At 32.7% G+C, this 26,227-nt stretch overlaps 1 protein-coding gene across 1 annotated transcript in view; it reads right to left on the bottom strand.

The window, feature by feature from the left end:
* The window catches only part of Tmem232 (transmembrane protein 232), a 207,262-nt gene extending 181,492 nt beyond the window's left edge, over nt 1-25,770 (bottom strand). The window contains exons 1-3 of the mRNA XM_076857676.2: nt 25,676-25,770; nt 2,974-3,085; nt 1,555-1,660 (exon numbers count right to left, since the gene is read on the bottom strand). Of these exons, the coding sequence (XP_076713791.2) occupies nt 1,555-1,660; nt 2,974-3,085; nt 25,676-25,770 (313 nt within the window). The remainder of the gene's footprint in view (nt 1-1,554; nt 1,661-2,973; nt 3,086-25,675) is intronic.
* Nucleotides 25,771-26,227: the final 457 nt, after the last annotated feature.

The following is a 26,227-nucleotide window of genomic DNA, read 5'->3' as shown; positions in this document are numbered from 1 at the left end:
GCTAGGCAAGAGCTCTATCATTGAGTTACACCCTCAGCCAAGAATTTAATATCTGAATGAATTAAAATGCACTGAGGCTATGCTCAGTGTCGTAGGCCTGTAATCCCAGTGGTTTGGGAGGTTGAATGAGGCAGGGGTGTTGCAAGTTTGAAACCTTCTCAGTAACTTAGCAAGACCCTGTATAAATAAATATATAGGGCATTTTAAAAAGGGATTAAGGATATTGCTTAGTGATAAAGTGCCCCTGTGTTCAATCCCAGTATTGAAAGAAAAAAAAAAATGCTTTTGGTTTTATAACATTCAATTCAACAGAAAGTAACTGCAAACTAAGGCTGTGTCTTATTTCACAAGATCAGAATTGGAAAGATTCCAGAAATGATTAATGGCTGCCCTCTGTATGCACATTTCTTCATCCCCTAGTTCCCTGATGTACATAACTGAGATGGCTACACATGCTCCAGACAGCATGTTCTTAATGAAGCTAACCAGGCAGGAATAATGGGGGGAGGGATATGAGGAGAGAAAGGATGCATTATTTCCAAAATATTCTTGTATGTTCAAAAACAAATACTACTAATACACCTGTGTTTACATTCCTTTGGGCTTGACCAGATCATGTTACTACTCATAATCTAATCACTAGCAAATTAATAAGCATTGCTATAATTAACTTAGACCAGCCACCATTCCCTCCCTGAGCCAGGGCAAAGGGCAGAGTCACAGGAGTACAGAATGCCTGAACAAAACCGAAGTTCAACTGAATGAAGAGCTGCTGGTTGATGGTGCACCAAAAGTGCTTTCCTCAATATCATTTAAACATTTTAATAGAGGTCAGCCTGTGGACTGGCAGTGTCCACAGTGAAGAGTCATTAAAGGCAAGTTAAATACAAAATAATTTTGCCTCTTCCTGTTGCTTGAAGCTTCCAGGCAACATGACAAATCCCAATTTACATGGGGAAATAGCCTCTGACCTTATGTAGTTAACATTCTAAAACTCATTTTAAAAGGCATACAAATAACATTGAGGATAACGATAAAAGGAATTTCAGCCTCTCAAAAATAATGTTATTAAATTTCTTTTCCAGATTGGTTACAGGGCGTTTGAAAGAACACATATAAATGAGAAAAGATAAATGAAAAAGCAATGAGCACAACTTGCTGTAAGTAAAACACGAAGACCATTAGACTAATATTTTATGGTAAGGATTACAAAATACAGAAACAAGTTATTTTAACATATAATAAATAATGTAATTGGAAATCACCAAGTGACACTTTATATTACTTTTTGATCAGTTATTGATTTTAGAAAAGAACTAAAGATTTAAAACAATTTTGTAATTAAAAAGTTGAACAATAAAACTTATAGATTCAAAATTACAAAAAGAACTTTTATAATTAAACATTATGAGATATTTTGACGGAGAATGGAAACTTTTTCTTGACTTCTGCAAAATTTCCAAAAATCAAAAGGCCTCAAATTATGTATTAACTACTAATCTACATTTAAAAAAAAAAGTGGATTGTTCAAAAGAGCTTAGATAGAGCACATACCTTCTTGGATTTCTCCTTTGCACTGAGACAGATACATGACTTCAACCCATGCAGCAGGAAGATGAACATGCTTCCCGGAACCCAAGGTTTTCAGACCCAATTTTCTCTGTTATTGGAAGCATGAAAAAAGCAACCAAAATCTTCAAATTTATTTGTTTATTTTTATTATTTCTTAATTATATTCTGAAAGTCCTTCTATGATGCTAGTGTTATGTGGCCATAGTTGTATACAACTTTATAGTTTTGCTTTAATTAGTGTTTTTGACTTTTTTTTTGCAAATTGTATTAGTGTGACAAGTAGAGATTATTAATATTGTGAGAAATATGATTCATCATTTGCTAAAACAATTGTCATTCTGCTTTCGAGGGTTTACTTCTACCTCATTTTCCCAAGAGAATACATCTCTTGTCTTATAAGAAAACATATTTTAAAAAAAAAACAAGTTTGATGCTGCTTTGCTGGAAAATTCTGGCTACTACAATGTTGATGGATCCATGCTAATGAAAAGGAGGGAAGTGACGTAGATTACCCCACCTCCCTTATTATTCTGGCCACTTCTGAGGCTGCCTTAGGGAGCAGTTGGTCAACTGGAAAAAAAAGCTTCCTGACAAAGGTAGCTCTTGGCACCTGTCTGCATGCACATTTGTTAGAAGTATACACTTTTGTAATCAAATGTTTTAAATGTATTTTTTTCAAAAAATTCAAATATATAAAATATGTTTCAAATAAATAACCACTAAATGGAAAATAGCAATCACCACCAAAAAAGTGACTTAACATTATGTCTCAGTTTTGTACAGCTTTTATTTCATGAATTATTCCGCAGTGAAGTAATATCATATGACAAAATGACATTTCTCTGTCAAACTTATAGTGAATTTAATGTAGGAAAGGGAAGGTAAGAATTTATTTCACTTTCTGTTCTGTTTTGATCTGTTTGAAAATTTGAAAATTAATGTCACACTCTTTAAAAATGTATTTTTCACAAGTGAGGTGAAGAATGGTTTATTACAAAGAAAGAACAGAGTACTTTGTGTGTGTGTATAATAAAGGTTTAGAAGGTTCTCTTTTCTCTTTGTGACACAGTATCTTGGCTAACCTTTTTTTTTTTTAAAGTGGGATTTTGTAATCAATAATTGTTTGTCAGGCTTTGATGTTTTGCTGGGAGTTCTTCAATTGGTATCAACAGCTATATTACCTACTAATCTGTGGGGACACTTCACACAGAAAGGCATTTGGCATTAAATTATTTGGTTATAATCTTTTTATATTTAATTTGCATTAACATTTTATCTATGCCTATTTATAATTAAAGAAAACTGTATGTGTGTTCTTTTTTCTTTCAGTATTCTAGAATATGTAATATTTCCCCAACTAGAAAAGAAAATTTACACATTAGGGAATAAGTTTACAATTACCTTACATCTGAGAATGTTTTTTCTAGCATGTTCCAACAATTTGTTCTCCTCTGCTGGATCCTGTGTTTGATTGAATTTCAAAATGAAATTTGCACTGATTGGAAATAGGAACCTAAACAAAAAAAAATCAATTATTATAGCTATTATTTTCAAATTTTAATTAATCATCTACTAATGGATAAGTATACAATGTTTCTAGAAAAAGTACCTTTTCAATGAGAATGTTTCACACACATACACATACACACACACACACACATATAAAAATCAGAAAAATAAAAAAGTATATGTGCAATCCCTCCTAGACTGGTTTTGTCATGCTCTTTGATTGAGGAAGACATTCCCATTATCAAAGGCCTTTCTTTATAGACTCTCAGAAAAGGTTTCTGAAAAGGTTTTTTGTCATATGCTTTCTTAATAGATAAAATCCACCACAACTTCAATTATGTTGAAGACTGATTTATCACCTTACATTAATCTGTTGATTCAAATTAAGCTAAATCTTTATTCCTTCTTGCAAGTGAAATCAGAATAACCATGCTAGACTGAAGTAAGCAAGAGACAAAAGAAATATGAAGGTCCAGTAAGTACCAAGTAGCCATCCATATTAGTTTTGTATGCAGGGGGGAAGCTATTGCAGGGTTTTGCCAAGAGGAGTTGCATGACTTAGTTAAGTCATGCAGGATCACTCTAACGCTAAACTGAGAATTGGAGTATGGGAAAGTGGGAAATATCAAGACAGAGGAGCCACACAAGTACTTAGGTAAGAAGTAATGATGATTTTGATTAGAATAAGAGCAATGTAAGTAAAGAAAAGTGTTTGAATAAAGGACATATTTTGACATTATCCACTAGTCTGGCCAATGAACTAGAAATTAAGCATGAAGGAAAGAAAGGAATCACATTTGACTGAGCAAACTGAGAGGACTTATTGAGATGAGAAAAATTGTAGAGATGCAGATTTCAGATAAGGTAAGAGAATAAGTTCAGAATTTAGGCATGCTGTGTTTGAAGTGACTTCTTGTCATACCAGTAGAGATGAGAAAATAGGCAGTCAGATATATCTATGAACTTGAATATCAGGAGAAGGGTTCAGATTAGATACATCAATATTTGAATCATCAGCACACATATAATGTCTAAAGTATTATGAATGAAAGGACCTACTGAGGAAAATGTAGAGACTAGACATTTCAGAAGAGTATTTCAAAAAGAATTGGCACAAATAATTTGAGGTTGTATGAAAACAGGATTGTGATTTAGTGATTATAGTGATGTAGCCCAGAATTTAACATGAGCATGAGATTAAATGTGACATTAAAATAATAGTGAAATTAGTAGTCAGTGAACTGTATTTTCCTATGGTCAATAATTGTCAGAGACATTCTATTAGGAGATTAAAAAGCAAAACACATTTATGTATAGCTCATTATAATCATATTTTAATAAATTAATTGTTCTATAGATACATAATAAAGTGAATAAAAATCAGAGATTGCCCTGAGTAACTCACAGTACTACTAGGAAGACAGATATACCCCAAAGTAATAGCAGTTCTACTTAATTACAGACTGAGCGGGGATAATAATGAGACACTTTGTAAAGTGGAACCAAATACAAGTATTCCAGAGAAGAACAAGTAATGGAATAACAAACTCTAACTGCTATCCTACAACAGGCATTCATTTGGTAAGCATTTTTTGACTGTTACCTGTGTAACAGTCAAAAAATGCTTACCAAATGAATGCCTGTTGTACCCAGGATTGAACTCGGGGTACTCAACCACTGACCCACATCCCCAGCCCTATTTTGTATTTCATTTAGAGACAGGGTCTCACTGAGTTGCTTAGCACCTCGCCATTACTGAGGCTGGCTTTGAACTCATGATCCTCCTGCTTCAGCCTCCTGAGCCACTGGGATTACGGATGTGTGCCACCATGCCTAGCTAGAATTGTACATTTTGAAATAAGTAATTCCATTCTTGATTTCCTATTCTCCATTTAGCTCTTAATTTTGGAGATATCTACTTAGATATGGTAGAGGTTGACTGAAAATCTTTCTCAGTAGTCATCTGAGATGTCATATTTTTGATGTACATGGGTCTACTCTACATGAAGAGTCCAAAATAGCTTTAATCTTCCAATTTTTACAAATTGCCATGAGAGTTAAAGAAGGTAAGTCCTTTGTCTATTTTATTTTTGATGAATTCATTAGAAATTAGGTTTTTGAAAATAAACTGTAGCTACATACACAATATGGGCACTCACAGATATATTGCTAATCCAGACACAAAAGAATATACACTATAATATTATATTTATATGAAGCATAAAACTGTAAGAAAAAAAAGAGATTAGAAAAGTCTTTATATGTGCTAGCATTTCAAAGCAAAAACATTTAAAAAAAACAAATGACAAGATCCAAAATCATGTATACATTTTATTATAACAGATTTTTAAAAAATACTTTCCAAAAATATCCTAATCATTCATCTTTTTAAAGCAAGGAAAAATCCTATTACTTTATGTTATCACTGGAACAATATGATATCAATTGTTTTAATTATTGCCAGCTTGATTGATGAAAACAGTATTTCCTTATGTGGTTTGTATTGCAGTATGTACTAGCATTCCTTAGCATCTTTTCCTGTATGAATGCTCATAAATTCATTATTACATTTTCTATTCTGTGGCATGAATGCTTATATATTTTGTTCATTTTTTATTCTCTTTTATTGGATCATGATGATCATATATGGATTTTTTGTTAAATTTTTGTACTCATTTTTTTTCTTAATAGGCTTTTTTCTTTGTCTAGCACTTTTAGGCAATATTGTTTAGAGGTTATGTGCACAGCTCCAAGATCCAGATTGCCTTTGTCCTTTATTAGATCTTTAACTGCAATTAGTTTATTTAACATAACTGTGCTTTAAATTCTTTGCCTGTAAGATGGAAAAGCAAATATACACAGTTCATGGGTTGTTCCAAAAATGAAGTAATTTAAGTATTGTACTTAGAAAGTGTATGACACGAGGGGCTGGGGATGTGGCTCAAGTGGTAGCGTGCTCGCCTGGCATGCGTGCGGCCTGGGTTCGATTCTCAGCACCATGTACAAACAAAGATGTTGTGTCCGCCGATAACTAAAAAATAAATATTAAAATTCTCTCTCTCTCTCCTCTCTCACTCTCTCTTAAAAAAAAAAAAAAGACTGCTACTTTAAAAAAAAGTGTATGACACAAGCTAAATATTTGGTTAATGATAACTGATACAATTGTCATTAAAATTTTGCAAACATATGTTGCAAGTATTTTTTCAATTTTTTTTTAGTTGTAGATGGACACAATATCTTTGTTTATTTTTATGTGGTGCTGAGGATAGATATTAGTGCCTCACACAGGTGAGGCAAGTGCTCTACCACTGAACTATAACCCCAGCTCATGTTGCAAGAAATTTTTATCTCATTGTTGCACTTAACTTTTTCATTGTCATGGTAGCTTAAAGCATAAATTAAAATTTTATATTTATATATGACTATATTTTCCTTTGTAATATCTGGGATTTCTTACTTTGATTATCTCCCTCATCCAAATGATATAAAGTAGACACCTAAGTTTTCTTCTCAAAATATTTTATACTTATATTTTAACCTATTAGGAATTTATTGTTGTAAATATTGAGAAGTAAGAATTTAATAATTAAGTGGGCATCTTGTAGTGACTTTCTTCCAAAGGGCATAATATGGAAAAGGGAGGAAAGGAGTAACTTTACAGTAGAGAAATCTGACAAACATTTTTTGAGTTTGATGATCAAAGTCAACATCAACAGTGATAAATTGTGTTGATAGCCTGTTGCTTTGATATAAAATGAGAATGGCATTTAATCTCAGTGATCTGTCTCACAAAAGCTCATAATCCCAAAATAACCATAAGGACATCAGATAAATTTGAATAGAAAAACATTCTACAAAATGACCAGTTCTCTTCAAAAATACCAAGGTCTTTAAAACCAAAAAAAAAAAAAAAAAAGGCTGAGAAACTGTCACAGCCAAGAAGTGCTAGAGACAACATTGAGTTAATTCTAATTTGGTATCTTGTATAGGATCCTGGAATAGAAAAATGACATTGAGTAGAAACCATGAAAATCTGAATAAAATATGGACTTAAAATATGGTTAATAAGCACATTTCAATGTGGCTCAGCATAGTGACAAATGTACTATACCAGTAATGTAAAATGTTAACAATAGGAGAATCTAGATACAGGGTTCATGAGAACTCTCTGTAGTATCTTATTCTTTATCTATAACTTCTCAAAATAATAACATGTATTTTATAAGAAGAAATATAGACAGAAAAGGAATGGAACATGATTTAAAAACAATTTGCTTAGTAAACATTAAGATAGAACCATACATGCACTGATTTGTTGATTCACATAAATTGCGTACCTATTATGAGTCAAGCACTCTTCTAGGCATAAACAGAGTGAATAAAATCCTGATGTGTAGTCACTTGCCCCTTGGATCTTACATTCTAGTGAAAGAGAATAAATATCCAATAAATAGGAACACAAATAAATGAAAAATATTATTTCGCAGACTGATAGGTGCTGTGAAGATCTAACCCTAATGGCATGGAAGACAGTGGGAGAGGGAGGGACTAATTTATTGAGGCATTCAGGGAACATTTTGAGGGAGATGAGAAAGAGACAAGGAGCAAGAGGCAGAGACACCAGGAAGGTGGCCAGGGACTAGACCTCACAAGGTACTTAGACCACAGAACGTGGTTGAAATTTGACACTAGATGCAATGGGAAGGTACTAAAGAGTTTAAATTAGAGCATGACATTATTTCATTTACAGTCTTAAAGGAACACTGAGGCTGCTGTTCAGAGAACTCATGGGTGAGGGCAGAAAAGGGACACCAGTAGGAGGCCATTGCAGAATGACAGGAATTAGACTTGGTAAAGACACCGGGCTGTGACAGTGAAGATGAAGATGTTGTGCTTAAAATTACATAATTACAAAGGTCCAAGAACTCATTTCAATCCTCACTTTAAAATCTGCAAAAATATGCCACATAATTGAATATTAATGTAGCTGTCTAAAATTCCTTCCTGTGAGTTTCTTAAGTTTCTCTTTATTGTTTTATATACAATTTGCTTAGTAAACATTTGGTGTTGGCCTTATATATACAGGTTAAGAGTCCCGCTTAAGATCATATCTTTCAAAATAAACAAAGCAATATTTAAAATAAGCTATCTGACTCAAAATCTGCTTTTAGTTCCTTTTCTAAGATAACTCACAATGATTTAAAGTATAAGAATATGCAGAGCATACACATTGATAATAAAATAATAGTTAATTTTAAAACTATTAAATATAATGGTTTAAGCAGATTTCACCCACTACCAAACACAGGCACCCCCAGAAACACATTTGCACACTATATTCCAAAATATTCTAAAATATGAGTTAAAAATATATTTTCTGAAATTAGACATTTTATCTCAGCTTCTTCATAGGCTCTGAGCAAATTGTATTTATGCATTTATTTCCAAAGCAAAATAAAGTCTTGGAATGAAAATAATATCTAATTCAATTTATATGCTTAGAATACATTTTATGAATAATTTTAGTTTTGTCAATTATTTTTCAGTATGGATTTTGGTCTGTAATGCATCATTGAAAATATGGAAAGCTAATTATTTTCCTCTTTCTGTACAGATATTGAGTGCCTTAATTGGTCTCCCACAGCTCATGTTAATAAATATTTAATGGGAAATAAATATAGCTATTTTTAACAATTTCCTTCCCATCACAAATAGAGGTTGTTATATGAATTAACCCTTATTTAATGATGTATAAAATTCATGATCAGAAGCAGAAAGAAATTTTAAAAAATAAAATAGGCATTTGCAAAGAAAATGTACTTTAGCTTCATAGAGTCCAATTTCTTCAGGATTTATATCAAAGGATTAATATCAAAGGATTTCACAAAAAAATAAACACAATCTACTCCAAGTATGGAAAAACGTTCTTGAGGAATAGACACTGAATAGGATAATCATTTTAATTTTCACATATAAAGAGACCATACTAAAGTCTCCTGATTGCATGGATACCTAATTCAAACTAATGATTTATATTGGATGCAATTTATTTTATCAATAAATATTTCATAAAGATATTTTGCTAGATACAGTAAGGGCTAGAAGAGGAATCAGGCCTGGCCTCAAGAGGCTCTTACTTTCAGAGTGAAGCCAGATACACTACAAAATATATAACATAAAAAAGACATGCTAAAGGAAGGAAAGAAAATCCTGCATGAATTCAAGAGTAGAAATCATGATTCCAACATCTCCTAGTCCTATACTCTTTGCTGAATCACTTAATCCATGTGGGCTATAATTTCCCATGTGAAGAAATAGGGACAAGATCTCATAGAATTTTGAAAAGCAATAACAGACCACACATCTGAGTTCCTGGCATATATTCAGTGCTAGATAACTATTAACTATAAGCATTAGTATTTTGGGTTATATTTGGAAGAAAAGCTTTTTTGCAGAAATGATGCTGGTACTGTTCTTTAACGTATAGACAGGAACTAGAGTGTGATGAAATAGTAGTCATTCTTTCAAAATTCTTTCTCTGCTTCTTTGAGTACAGAACCACCTACAGCCAGGGTTTAGGTAAAATCCAAGATAAATAAAGCTAAAATTGATCACGTTAAATCAATAGGACTTGATGACTAATGGAATATGAGAAAAGAAACTGTGAGAGTGAATAAACACATAGGCTTAAGGTTTTTTACCCTACATGATTGATGTCAAGATAATACAATGGGAAAATTTGGGCCGACAACCTGTGCCATTTCAGATATTAAAGTATGGTTTACATGTGAGTTATCCAAGTGGAGATTCTTCAACCCAAATGGAGGCAGCTATGAAGAAGTAGATAAGATCAGGAGATAAAGCTTTAAATTATATATCAGTGATAGTCAAAGCCATGAAACTTCAAGAGGAAGGATATTCAGAGATAAATAGCCAGAAAGAGATCTTTGGAAAAACCCTAGAGTTATAAGACAAGAGGGAAAAAAGAAACAGCAAATACAATAGGATATTCAGTAAAATATTAAAATGGAATTCAAATATATGTACAATTTGGTATGTGAATTGTTTCTCTGGAAATTGTCTGATAGTCAAAATTACCTGTTAAGCTAGTATGTCTGAGTCCTATATTAGAACTATCTGATTCCGACCTCCTGGCCATTGCTGATTGGATCACAATGGGCATCTGACTCAAGTTGCCCCAATCTAATCCTCTCTCCCTGAATTTTAAATAATTGTCTGATACTGCAATTAGTTGGTGTTGAAACTAAAAGGTCAAGGGATAGCTTTTGCTGAGAGATTGTACTGAGAATTACTCCAAATCTCAGAAGTATGATTTATATCATAGCTTGTTGACCAAAGTCCCCAACAAATGATAATGTAATTAGAGCCCTCAACCTTTAAGAGTTTATAGTGATATACTATTCACCAATTTGATCATTTTATCTCCAGCAGGTGTTCATAGTGAGTACAGAATGAAAGAAGAAGGCCTGGCTATACTTTTTACTCTCATTTTTCCTTATATCCTTGGATTAATTTTTATTTTGCTTGTGGGCCTGTTTCATGCAATTAAAAATTCCATCTGGGTATGGTGGCACACACTTGTAATCCCTGCAATTCTGGAAGATGAGGCAGAAATATCACAAGTTCAAAGCCAGCATCAGCAAATTAAGGAGGCCCTAAACAATTTAGTGAGACTTTGTCTCAAAATTAAATATAAAAAGGGCTTGGAATGTGGCCCAGTGGTTAAGCATCCCTGGGTTCAATTCCTGGTAGTAGTAGTAGTAGTAGTAGTAGTAGTAGTTGTAGTAGTAGTAATAATAATAATAATAATATTTATTAATAAATAATAATATTATTATTATTTTAGCCTGAGATATCAAAGAATAAGAAGGTAAAGATGCTGACAATCAAAAAAACTGTAAATCTGCAAAATTATCAAGACTAAAGACAAAAAGAAGACTTTTATTTATAAAATAATAATGTTTCATTATAAAAACATAATACAGATTTCCAGATCTAAATAAACACATGGACAAAAATAAAAGGAACAAAAACATTAAATATTGACTATTCTTCTGATAAGTCTGGTACAATGAAAAGGTAAAAACAGGGAATTGAAGCAGAAATTTCAAATAACAATTAGTAGATATTCTCTAAAAATATCAGAAGTATCAGCAGGATAAAAAGGAGGGCAGGTATGACTCTTTTGATGTATATATGACACAATTGAATATATGAAGAATTCAGGGATAGATATATTAATCTGAAAGGTATAATTAAGGAGTAAATGATATAGGCATGTACAGAAATTTATCATATAAATTCCTCCCTTAAAATTATCGTTCCTGACCTGCACTTTTTAAGTCAGGAACTGGAAATATCTTCTGTCATCCCTGATATCTGTGTGATTGATTATAGAATCTTCATATTGTGGATATTTAATAGACTTTATGGTATAAAATTAGAAATATAGGCCTCATATTAACTTCAAAAATATCTATGATTTGATATAGTCTTTTATTAAGTCTTCATATTTCTTTTAGATTTTAAATTGATGATTCAGTCTTAGAAAATGGAATACTGTCTCATGCCTTGACAATGCAAGTGCTTCAACTTTATTGCTCCAGTAAAGGAAATTCTAAACAAATAAGGGAGGAAAAATTCTTCAAAGCAATCAAGAAAAAAACTGGAGGCTGAAAATATTTACAAGTATAAAAATATAATTCCCTTTTTAAATGTTTACTCTTATATTTGAAAATATTCTACTTTGCATTTGGTTAATAGTGAATGATCCTATCAAGGTTGTTCCTATGAAGACTACTCAAAAACAACTAAACTTCTAAGTTTAATGTCATCTCTTATAGAATGTAATTATCAATCCCAAAGAGCACTAATTCATTGCATGGGTAACAGTACCTCAAATTAATATATTTAATTACCAAAGAAACCAAACTTTGTCTACATTCTTTTGCTTAGGAAGAGACCTTCAAAAATTTTATCTGTGGAATAGATTAGAAGATAAAGAGACAAACCCATACATCCACAGTCATCTGATTCTGACAAAGGTGCAAAAGGCATACATTGGTGAAAAGAGAACTCTTTTAACAAATTGTTCTGAGAAAACAGAGTATCCATATGTAGAAAAATGAAAGTAGAATCCTACCTCTCACTCTCCATAAAATCAACTCAATGAGGATCAAAGACCTTATTGATCAAATTAGATCATGAACAATGAAACTGCTAGAAGAAACCATAGAAGTGACACTCCAACACATTAGCAACCAGCACCAACTTCCTTAACAAGATACTTAAGATCATGAAATAAATGCAGGAATTCACAAGTGGGATAGCATGAAATTTAAAAAACATTTGCACAACAAAGGAAACAAAGACGAAGAGAGAGTCTAAAGAATGGGTGAAAACCTTTGCCAGCTACTCTTCCAATAGAGGATTAATAGCTAAAATATAAATAACTCAAAAACAAAAAAGCTAAAAGAAAAAACTAAAAACCCACTAAGTAAAATGCACAAAAAATCTAAAGAAACATTTCTCAAAAGAAGAAATACAAATGGCAAACAAAATATGAAAAAAGGTTCAACATCCTTAGAATCAGGGGGATGCAAATCAAAACTACACTGAAATTTCATTTCCCAACAGCTAAAATCAAAACCATCAAAATATAACTGATAATTGCTGACCAGTATGTGGGATAAAGGTACACTTACACACTGTTGATGGGACTACAAATTAGTATAGCCACTCCAGAAAGCACTATGGAGATTCCTCAAAAGAACAGAATAGAACCATCATCTAACCCAGCTATCTCACTTCTTGGCATTCATCCAAAAGATAAAAATCAGCATACTCTAACAATACATGCATACTAATGTTTATAGCAGCACAATCCACAATAGCCAAGTTATGGATGGATAAATACAATGTGGTGTATATACATGAAGAAGTTCTACTCAGCTATAAAGAAAAATGAAATTATGTCATTTGCTGGTAAATGGATGGAACTGGAGAATATCACACTAAGTGAAATATGCCAGACTCATAAAGTTAAGGGTTGAATGTTTCCTCTAATATGCTAGAGATGAAAAGAATTTTAAAAATCTCATGAAAATAGACAGGGAGATCAGAGAGAAGTAGGGAATCAAGGAAAAGGGAGGAGTGGAGGGAAAGGGAAAGCAATGGGAATGAAGTTGACCAATAATGCTATGTGAGTGTGTAAATATATCACAATACATTCCAATTTCTTATATAATTATAATGAACCATTAAAAACAGATAAATAGAATACCAATGAAGTTGAGGGAGAGGATCAGAGAGAGGTGAAGAGAAGGGAAGGGGTTAGTACTGGGGATTAAAATGGAGAAAACTGTATTACATGTATTTATGAGTAAGTCAAAATTAACTACACTGTTATATATAAATATATAACTATAATGCAGTAAAAATACAAATCAAAAAGGAAAGGTAAATATATAAATCTAATGAATAAAACAAACAAAAAGGCATATGATAAAAACTGATACATAGACCAATGGAATCAAATAGAATATAAGACCCAGAAATAATTTCTTCTACTGAGAGCCAACTGATTTGGTACAGTTGTGTCAAGAATATACAATGGAGGAGGGACAGTCTCTTCAATAAATAGTGCTGGGAAAACTGGATATCCGTTCAAAAAAAAATGAAACTAGACCCCTATCTCTCAGAAAATACAAAAATAAAATCAAAATAGACCAAAGACCTAAGTGTAACACCTTAAGCTATGTAATTACTAGTAGAAAACATAGAGGAAATATTTTAAGACAATGGTATGGGCAAGAATTATCTGGATAAGATCCTAAAAGCCTAGGCAATAAAAATAATATAGGCAAATAGACTACATCAAACTAAGAAGCTTTGCCACTAAAACATAAAATAAAAAATAAAAAGAGTGAAGAAACAACCAGCAGAGAAAGAAAATATTTGCAAACTATTAATTCAATAAGGAGTTGAAATCCATAATATATAAGGAACTCTTAACAACTCAGCAATAACAACAATAAAACACAAATGATACAATAAAAATGGGCAAATGATCTGAAAAGACATTTTTCAAAAGAGGATATACAAGTGACCAACAAATATATGAGGAAATATTCAGCATCACTAATCATCAGGGAAATTTCCTCACCTGAGTTAGAATGGCTATATAGGAAAGTCAAAAAATAAATGCTGATGAGGATGTAAAAAGGGGGAACTTACACACTACTGGCAGGAGTGTAACCTAGTAAGCTATAACGGAAAAGAATATGTAAGTTTTTCAAAAAATGAAAAATAATACTACTATATGATCCAACAGTCCTACTACTACGAACAGATCTAAAAGAAATGAGGTCCGTTTATTATTCACAGTTGCATATTTATCACAATGCTATTCACAGTAACCAAGATGTGAAATCAACTGTGACATTCATTGATGGATGAATAGAAAAAGGAAACATGATATACACACACATGGAATATTATCTGGCCATCAAAAGGAATGGGATCTTATCATTTGTGACATGGATAGAGTTAGAGGATGTTATATTAAGTGAAATAAAAAGTTCTAGTGTAAGGAACAGGTTCTAGTTGTAGCTCACCAGGGGAAATGTAGTTTTCAACCATTTCTTATACATCTCAAGATAACTAGAAGAGAGGAATTCAAGGGTCTCTGCATGAAGAAGTGTTAACTACCCTGATGTGAAATTACATGTTGTATACATGTATGAAATTATCACACTGCATTCCATACATAAAATGACATTTTAATTGAAAATTTTAAATGCATATGTATTTTTTTTGACTATGGGTTAACCTTTCCATGAGGACACAAAAAAAAAGGTTTGATGAAGTAGAGACACCCCCTCTTGGGGAAGAAGAGCTCATCATAAACGTAAAGACAATAATACCTCCACGGAGGAAATGGAGTAGTAGAACTCCGGCAATTATTTTCTTCCCATAACACAGGTTTCTGCCAGAGAACCATAAGAATTGGCTAGTTCAAGTGGAGATGCAGCTGTTACGGAGTGAGGTCAACAAGTCTGCATGAATGAAGTGGTGGTCAGTTGTGTATGAGAAACTCTTAAAGAAAGTTTTGAATGTACTAGCCCACGCTGCAAATGATGACTAACATAGAAAAAAATGTTCTCTACTAACCCAACTAGATCAAAGCCCCAAAGCAAATCTAATTCTTGTTCATATGCACAATAAATGAGTCATCTGGCAAGAAAATAAAGCTAACATGAAGACCAAAACTGTTAACCAAGGTAGTGCTGTGAAGCACAGATTACAGGCTTTGTTCTAGAGAGCTAGAAAACATGATTTATACACACATGGAATATTATTTGGCTGTCAAAGGGAATGGCATCTTACCATTTGTGGCATGGATAGAGTTAGAGGATGTTATATTAAGTGAAATAAAAAGTTCTAGTGTAATCTCAAAAAATTACCAGAAACATTTTTTTCCCTAAGGCAATCAGTTTCACTAAAATTATTGTAAACTAATCGAAATAGACACTGATTTCTTTTTCATGAGAAAGACCAAGATAAACAATCCAGAGGTCTTATGGCAGACCCAAGGTGTTAGAAGTTTGGGGTTTTTTAAGCTTTTATTGATGCATTAAAATTATACATAATAGTGTTATTCATTGTGACATATTCCTACATGCACATAATTAGATCAACTTCATTCCCCAATATTTCCCCCTCTGCCTTTCTTCCTCCTTCTTTATGATCCCCTTCTATTGGTCGCCTTTCTAATTTTTTTAATCAGTGCATTATAATTATACATAAAAGTGGATTCATCATGAAATATTCATACATGCACATAGCATAATTTGGCTGACTTTGATTCCACAGTACTTCCCCTAACCTATCTCTCCTTTCCCTCTCAATTCCCTTTCTGTATTCTACTGGTTCCCTTTGATTTTTGTGAGATCACTTTTTATCTCCTTTTTTTCTCTTTAACGTTTGCATAGGAAAGAAAAACATTCAACTCTTGACTTTCTGAGTCTGGCTTATTTTCACTTAACGTGATGTTTTGTCCATTTACCAGTAAATGACATAATTTCATTCTTCTTTATGGCTATATAAAATTCCACTGTATATGTACACAACACTTTCATAAACCATTTATCTGTTAATGGACACCTAGGCTGGTGTCATAACAAGACTACTGTTAATTGCACTTTGTAGGCTTCTACTCTGCTTTCCTCAACACATATCTTTCACTTTATGGCCTACGGCATCTTCTCTAGCTGCCTCAGTTGCATCCCTATTCCAACTAAAGGAAGCAGCAGAGTGAAGAACAAGAAGAGACTCTGCCTTTTAAAAGAAAACAAAAGGCTGGACATACAACACTTCTGTTAACACATAACTGATCAGAATCATACCCATGAAAACAACTAGCAGCAAGAGATGCTGAGAAATATAGTCTTCCATGTCAGCCTATCTATCCAATTAAAGGTTCTAGTAATAGGGAAGAAGGACAGAATGGATATGGAAGGAGAGTAATGAGCAGCCTTTGCCATGGTGACCATGGTTTATCATAGATTGAATGAAATAACAACACAAATTGCCACTAATTAAGCACTCACTGGTAATGTACCAGATTACCATGGTCACTATATGGGAATAATTTTCAATAATATCCCTTTTAAGGCAAATGCTAGGTGTCAGAAGCCAGTCACTTTTTTATTATCTTAACAATATCATCTTTATATGAGGGTAAAGAGGGATAGAATGTGCTTGCTTCCAAGACTAATAAATAGTTTGGAGCTCTGGAAGATGTGCTGAAGATGCAGGGTGATGAGAAATAGATCTGTGATCAGATAAAACTCTGCATGAGAATATCTCAACACTAAGGATTTAGTAAGGTATAGTTAGAGGAATAATTTTGGAAACACATGGTTTCTGGAACACTGGAAGACTAAAACCTTAATAATCAGAATTCCTGAGCACTGACTTTTTCCCCTAGATGAAGCTGTGGAATCACTGATATTAGGTTGGATTTAGGAATAAGAAAATCCTGGTGTCTGAAAACATTTTCCAAAATGAAAGCATATTATAAGGTTTTTATAATCAATGTCTCTATTAGACATAAATAGCATGCTGACTCTCAGATTTCCTTGAGACCTTCTTGACTTTATTGACCAAGCACTGAGCTGTCCTTTCCCTTCTTGCCTAATTTCAGTTTTTTTTTTAATCTTCATAGTATTAACCTTGTAAACCAAAAATAAATATTATCACCTTAATTGTCCCATATTCTGCCTTCTAGAATCTTAAGCCAAAACTCTTACAAGTACTCTAATACCAGTACAAAGGACTCTGATTTCCAAGATTTTGCAAGACCTTTCTTACTGTGCACACATAATCTCAGGAGTAACTGCTAATATTTCATTTGGGGCTGTACACCCTAAAGAAGGTTACAACACAGTATTTTTTAAATGTTCATGCTCTCTATGGCCATGTTCCTATAAATATTGTATTTGTGACTAAATCACCTGTGACCAACCCCCAAATGCTAAGAGTATAGATGTCTCCAGCTAAAATGAACAGATCTAACTGCAAGGTGTTGCTCATTAAAATTTCACTTAAAGGCTTGTAATAATTCAGATAAAGTCAAAGACTATATATCAAACAAATGAATGACCCAAATTTGAGTCTAGAAAAGTTTCTTCTTACTGCTAGCAGCACACACTTAGAATCCACCCTACAGATTGTAATGTGTGTGTGTGTGTGTGTGTGTGTGTGTGTGTGTGTGAGAGAGAGAGAGAGAGAGAGAGAGAGAGAGAGAGAACCAACAATATCACATATATATTATATAGATATATGCCTCTGTAATGTTTAAAAATATTTCGACCATATATTTGTAAAGAACATTTTACTAAACATAGAAGTGTCAACACATTACTAAAAAGGAAAAATTTCAGGCTTTTTAACATTTCAGGAAACTTTAAGACTAGCCTTTCAAATATAAAAAATATTCAAGAAATGTCTGTGAAAAATATATTAAATCATCCAATTGCTTGACTAAATTTCTTAATGTTTTACTTTGTGTTTAAGATTTTTAGCCAGGCGGCTGGGATTGTGGCTCAGTAGTAGAATGCTTGCCCAGCAAGCGTGAGGCGCTGGGTTTAATCCCCAGCACCACATAAAAATCTAAGTAAACAAAATAAAGGTATTCTGTTCATTTACAACTAAAAATATTTTTAAAACAATATTTTAAAAAGATTTTCAACCAGACAATATAAATGTGTTTACTTGACATAAATATTTAGAAGCATCTTGTCTTTTCTAATGCAGCAAAAAGAAAGCAAACTATATACAGTAAAATCATTTTTATTACAAAAAATTATCCGAAAATAAAATTTTAAGCTCTAAATCAGTAATCCAATGCAAATATTTGCAATTTCTCTTTCGTCCAGAAATGTGTAGACTTCAAATGTGTCATTTGAAGGATTTGTATGGAGCCCCTTAAGTGTCTCTAACAGAACCCACACTAAGCCTGCAAAAACTCATATTCCCTTAGGAAGAGGAAGCTAAAGACATTGAATATGAGGTTTATAAAAATATTCATGGCACAGATAAGAAGAGATCCAAAGGTAATATTCCTAATGCAAGGTAGAACCCTGCTTCACATCAGACATCTGTTTTCCCTTAATATAGGGGGCAACAAAGAAAAGGGCAAGGATGTTTTCTAGGTGACCATGTGATAAGAAGAAAGCAGGATTTTCAAAGTGTGGGAAGCTTATTTTAAAATCTCTCCATATTGTTTAAATAACAAAGTAAGAACTATCATAACTGAACACTCCCTTTTCCTCAAATCCAGGGCTACCTTGGGGTTCAGCAGAGAAAGAGAAAGGAAAATAAGTCTATTGCTGAGAAGACTGGTTCTAATATAGATACACCTTCATGAAAGACACAGACTATTTACCAAGAAAACTCAGGCAATGTATTTAGCTTCTGTAATCCCAGGTTGGCAGCATTAATAGGTGCCTGATAGAGAACGAAATGCAAGGTTCTCTGAAAGATGACTCCTTTCTCCTACTCCTCAAAAATATACAGAAATATTCTTCCCCAAGGGCAAGGGAGTGATGACAAGATACCAGGAAAACATGACATATGAGAATGAGTAGAAACAGTAACGTGACTGCAGCCACTTGATCAGCACAAACTATAAAATCTGCCACACTTATACCAAACATGTTTAAAAGTATTTACAGGTACTCAAAAATCTTGTCTACATAACAAATCAGAAGAAAGTTAAATAAATTACTAGAATGTAAGATATGATTCTTACTATTAAATGGATAAATTTGTCAATGGGAGAATTCCTTAGTTGGAAAAAAGTTCAAAATAAATTATTTGAAATGTAGTATATTATGGTTTGGATCTGGACTGTCCCCCAAAATCTCATGTGTTTCAGGCTTAGTCCCTAATGAAGCAATAATGGAGTATGGGGATCTTGGGAAGTAATTAGTAATTAGTGCTCTGACCTCATCAATGGATTAATATATTTATGAATTAATAATTTTATGGTATAATTGGTAAGTGGTAAAAATGTAGAAGATAGGCCTCATTGGAGGAAGTAGGTCACTGGGAATGTACCCCAGGAGAGTGTATTATATATATAGTAATATATATATATATATATAATGTATAATATATATTTCTATTTATCTATTTATCTATCTCTCCCTTTCCTGGGTGCTACAACATTAACAGTTTTCTCTCCTACCTTGCCTCAGACCCAATGCAATGGGACCAGCCAACCATGAACTGCAACCTCTAAACTGGTGAACCAAAATAAATCTTTCCTCCTTTAAGTTATTTTTCTCAGATATTTTGTCACAGCAAGGAAAAGCTAACTAACACACAGTAGAAAGAGGAAAAAATCTTTGAAAAATGGAAGGGAAAGAGTAAACATGTAAGACACAAATTCATCTTGTATACATGTAATTAATAAGAAGAGAAAAGAGAAAAAATGTGGTCAAGGTAATGCCTGAAAAGATAAAAATTAATAATTTTTTCAGGAATGATAAAATAATTTTTTCAGATTCAAAAAGGCCAGGAACTGCAAACAAGATAATTTTTTATAAACTTATATTCTCACATATTGCAGAAAACAGAAGACAGTAAAACTTCGAAAACCTCCCAGAAGGATAAAATAAAAACCAGATTAAACATAACATGGTATTAAAATTTACCTAACTTCTCTATGACAATAATGGAAGCTGAACCACAGTGAAATGCCAGCCATGAGGCACTGGGGGGTGGGGGTGGAGAGAATGTAAGTGACAGTGACCCAGAGATAACTCCAGACATGTTCAGAACTAGGAGTAAAATAATGACATTTTGATACAAACACAAACTGACATTTTTGTCCACAGCAAAATCTCAATAAGAGGAATTTTAAAAACTACACCTTGGGCAAATGAAAATAATAGCAGATAGAAGGTCCAAGAAGCAAGAAGGAAGCAAGCAAAGTAGTAAGCAAGAAACAAAACAGAAAGTAAAACTTATTTTAAATAACAATGAAATCTAAAAACCACAAGATGGAATTAAAATACTAGATAAATTTTGAATTAAAAAAATCATGAAATATTTAGAATATTACTTTTAAGTCAAAATTGAGACAAATATGTTTAGAACTAATTAGAAAAAATTAGCAATATTTCTGTGTGAAAATTCAAGATATAGAAGTCAATGATATTTCTTCTAGTTATGGCTGGAAAACAGAATTTTTAAAACAAACTTATATATGTACATAATTTATACTAGCATCAAAATAGTAAATGTGTAGGAATAAATCTAATAAAAGATGAATAATACTCCAGTGGAACAAAATGAAAACTTTATTTGGAAAATTTTATAAATATATGTATCCATAGCCATACATAGTTCATGGATTAAAATCCTGATTTTGATGATATCAGCTCTCCCCAAGTTGATCTGTAGATTCAGAAAAACCCAATACAAAATCCTACCAACTTTTTGAAAAAAATGTGATAGATTTATTTCCAAAATTAATATATAAGGTATCATTGAAAAAGACAATTATTCATTGACTTTTAAATGTTATTATTAAACCATACTAAACCAGGTGGCATGGCATTGGTGTGAAAACAAATAGATGATGAAACACAATGGAGAGCAGAGAAACATAAATAACATGTGGACACTTCATGCATGACGTAACTGCAATAGAGAAAGAATGGGGAAAGAATGATTTTCAATACATGGTGTTAATAAACTGAGAGTGTATATTAGAAAAAGAAATTGAACCTGAACTTAATATTATTCACAAAATTTCACATGCATTACAGATATAAAAACACACTAAGATTTTTGGAAAATAATACACAAGAGTATCTATGTCATCAGGGGTGAAGAGTTCTTAACCAAGATACAAAATGACTAATAAATTATTGAGATATTTGACTTCATAAAGAACAATAATTTCATAAATGTTTTATATTAGATAAATATTTACTATATAAACATATTCTAAATAAGTTTTAAAACTAAATCTGAATATATATCCCATGACCCAGCAATTTCACTCTTACATAGGTGTGTACCTTTGGATGTATGCCAGGATATCAATTTTAAGACATTTAATTTTATAGTAACATTGTTAACAATAACTGCAAATTGAAAACAATTGAAATGTTCAACAAAAGTAGAATGAATGGGTAATTTGTAGCATGTTAATAAAATGCACCAATGAAATGAACAAATTAGCAGTAAAAAGAATACAGCTACACTCAACAGCTTGAATGAATCTTAAAAACAATGACTAATCAATTTTTAAGTCTTCTATATAATTAAAGACATCATAAAAACAAAGTTAAAAGATGGGCCACACACTGGGAAAATTTGTAATAAATATATGCAAATACCAACATATCAATAAGAATAATACAAAGGAAGATGGATAAGTATGTGAACAAATAATTCACAGAGGTTTTAATAGCAACAAACATAAATAAATGCTCAGACTCAGTAGTTATTAGAGATTAAAAATCATTTATCAGGCAAATAAATTATAACAATATTTTGACTTTCAATAATATCAGATGTTGGTGAACATGGGAAGAAGCAATACGCTCAGAGACTGGTGAAAAAAGTAGAAATAGATTCAGATACTTTGGAAAGTAACTTTATCTGTTGAAGTGTTCTTTATCAAAGAAAAATATCTGAGATAAACATAATAAGTGTCTGCCTAGGCTACTATAACAAACAGCACAGACTGGGTATTTAAAACATTTTATTTCTCACAGTTCTAGACGATGGGAAATCCAAGATCGAGTAATTTACTTTATCACTGTGAAAAGAATTTCTGTTCCAATTTTCTTTTTTTGTTATAAGTATTTACACTATTTAGATATATTTTCAAATTTGTTTGAGAACCTACTCCACTACTGTTTGGCATAATATCTATTAATATCTGGTTTGTAGTTAATGCCATAAGAGATTGACGGTCCACCAATTACTGTTTTTTTGTGCACCAAATACTTCTGTTTTTTATTCATTTGATATAATTGAAGGGTTATGGAAAATAATATTCCTACAAGACAACCCCCCCCACACCATACCCCCACTGCCGTGGCAAGACATCCATGGGCTGTGTGTGTGACCTATGCACATTTGAGCACATGAGGGAACTGGACTGATGTTACTGCTCTGATTGGGCTGGGCGACATATGTGTGCCTTTTCTCTTTCTCTGCCTATGACCCTACACAGCACCTGAGATGGGTATGACTCTTCAAGATGTCAAACTGCTGACCAAGATATCACCAAGGAAGACTCCACCCACTGAAACCCAACCCCTTGTTCTCTTATAATATTACCCCTTTACCTTATTTATATGGAATGTTCTAATGAACAGCTTTCCCCAATAAAAACCAGGGTTGGGGGCATGCTTTCTCTCTCTCTCTTGCCTGACTCTCTTGCCTTTCTCTTGATTCCCTTTTGGGTGCTGAGTCCAAGGAGCCATCATTGCACCCCCCCAAAATGTATTTTCTGTGTTTGTGCGGTTTTTAGTGGCCAGCCCAATTCACACAGAGTGAACCCGATTCAGGCCTGTGTGGACACGGCCCCCCAGGAAAAAATAGAGGGACAGTGTGTCTCAGGAGGAGGGAGGAAAATTAGCCAAACACTAAACTTCTCCCAGTACATCCTTTCTCAGTAACAATGGGCTCCAAGGAAAAAAACAAACTTTCATCTTTTCCTAGGTCTATCCCCAGAATCTCCGCCAAAAACAAACATTCACCCCTTCCCAAACACAATGAGTCCTGAAGGGAGGAGGCAAATACTGAAACCTTGGACCCCAGACTTTTAGCCTTTCCCATTGCAGATGAATTTTGGAAGGAGAAAAGCAATCTTATATTTGTTGATTGATTGTATGTCCTCTTCTGAGAAGTGTCTGTTCAGGTCCTTGGCCCATTTGTTGATTGGGTTATTTATTTTTTCTGTGCTTAGCATTTTGAGTTCTTTTTATACCCTAGAGATTAGTGCTCTATCTGATGTGTGAGGGGTAAAAATTTATCCCAGGATGTGGGTTCTCTGTTCACCTCACAGATTGTTTCTTTTGCTGAGAAGAAACTTTTTAGTTTGATTCCATCCCATTTGTTGATTCTTGGTTTTAATTCTTGTGCTATAGGAGCCTTATTAAGGAAGTTGGAACCTAATCCCACATGATGGAGAATAGGGCCTACTTTTTCTTCTATTAGATGCAGAGTCTCTGGTTTAATTCCTAGGTCCTTGATCCATTTTGAGTTAAGTTTGTGCATGGTGAGAGATAGGGGTTTAATTTCATTTTGTTGCAATCAAAGAAATGTAAATCAGAAATACTCTAAGATATTATCTCACTCCAGTCAGAATATCAGCTATTATGAAGACAAACAACAGTAAGAGTTGGAGAGGATGTGGGGGAAAAGGTACACTCATACATTGCTGGTGGGACTGCAAATTGGTACAGCTAATATGGAAAGCAGTATGAAGATTCCTTGGAAATCTGGGAATGGAACCACCATTTGACCCAGCTATTCCTCTCCTCAGTCTATACCCAAAGGACTTAAAAACCAGCATACTTTACAGGGATACAGCCACATCAATGTTTATAAGCAGCACAATTCACAATAGCTAGACTGTGGAGCCAACCTAGATGCCCTTCAGTGGATGAATGGATAATAAAAAAATGTGGCATATATACACAATGGAATTTTACTCAGCATTACAAGAGAATAAAACCATGGCATTTGCAGGTAAATGGATGGTGTTGGAAAAGATAATGCTAAGTGAAGTTAGCCAATCCCAAAAAAACAAATGCCGAATGTTTTCTCTGATATAAGGAGGCTGACTCGTAGTGGGGAGAGCAAGGAGGATTAGATGAATTCTAGATAGGGCAGAGGGGTGGGAGGGAAAGGGAGGGGGCAGGGGATTAGCAAGGATGGTGGAATGTGATGGACATCATTATCCAAAGTATATGTATGAGGACTCGAATTGGGTGTCAATATACTTTATATATAAACAGATATGAAAAATTGTGGTATATATGTGTAATAAGAATTGCAATGCAGAGTACATGTATAAAGGCATGAATTGACATGAACATACTCTATATACAAAGATATGAAAAATTGTACTTTATATGTGTAATAAGAATTATAATGCATTCTACTGTCATGTATTTAAAAAAATAAAATCAATAAAACTAAAAAAAAAAAAGAAAAGCAATCTTACTCTGAAGTATTTTATACAAATTATTTTTCCTCTGTTGATCTTTTTCCTATTAGTAAAAGAACAGCTTACATTTTATTAGGTCCTGTTGACTTTTATTTCTAGTGCTCTTGACCATTTAGATGCACCAATTTTCCTTGTTTCTTCAGTATAACACTAAATATATCTTTCATGTTCATATAAATTATAGCAAAACTATTCATTTTTAATTTTATTATGAATTTTTTTTCATCACTATAGGGTTATGGATGAATAATAACATCTCCTGACGCCCCCCTTTTTAATGAATCACAATGGTGTTAGGAGAATGATATAACAAAACACAACTAGAGAAAATACATAAAATACTGTGATCATAAAATTTTCATGAAAGTTCTTTTAAGTTGCATTTGTACCTATTTTATCCCAAAGAAAATAATCTGAAATACATAAAACATTCTATTGTGACTAAATTTAAAATATCAAAGGACTAAGAAATAACTAAAATGTATCACAATACAGCAGTCATTAAATATTTTATGTATTTTGTGGATTACTATGGCAAATTAAGAGGAACATAACATTTTAAAATTTTAAATTAAATAAGTATAGAATATGTCTATTTAAGTGTACAACTCACAGTTTTTAAAAGAATATGGTTGTTGCAATAAATGAAACTATTTTTAAAAATAGTGAATTTTAACATCTTTACTCTTGGTTAGAGAACTATGTTTTTGTTTTTGTTTTTATTTTTCACAATCTGTGAACTTTTAAGATTCTTTACTATGTCCATGGATCTCCTACTTTAATAATACAATTTTTTTTCTAACTTACCTTGATATATCACTTTTTCTATTTAATTTTTGAGAATAAAACTTAAATAGTTCTTCATGACAGGACGGTGTGTCTCTGAAATTACTAGCAGGCATTGCTGCAGATCAGAAACCTAAAGAAAAACAAAATTTATGTTAATATACAAACTTACTCATAATACTGAATAATATATGTCATGCCAATTCACTATTTGTGGAAAAGGGTACCAAAAAGGAAAATCAAGCTTAAAAACAGCTTACTAGGGAACACTCTATATTTAAATTTAAATTGACACCTGGAAATAAAACCTACCTTTGCTTCCAAAAATCTATGTTCCTATTGTGTTACTATTGTAAGCAAATCCATTCATATAATATTTAGTCTGTGTTGTAAGTTAGCAAAACCATTGAATAAACAGCATGACATAGTAGCTAAGGAGATAGGCTATACTTAACTGCTCTGTACCTCAGTTTCCTCACCTATAAAATGAAGGTAATATTCCTCCTGTGAGAAATAAATAGCTCAATATATGTATAAATCATATATTGAATCAACATTTATAAAGCTTTATAG

This window comes from Callospermophilus lateralis, chromosome 5, assembly GCF_048772815.1.
Source record: "Callospermophilus lateralis isolate mCalLat2 chromosome 5, mCalLat2.hap1, whole genome shotgun sequence".
Classification (NCBI taxonomy): Eukaryota; Metazoa; Chordata; class Mammalia; order Rodentia; family Sciuridae; genus Callospermophilus; species Callospermophilus lateralis.
The sequence above is the reverse complement of the archived record's forward strand: the minus strand, read 5'-3'. Positions and strand labels throughout refer to the sequence as shown.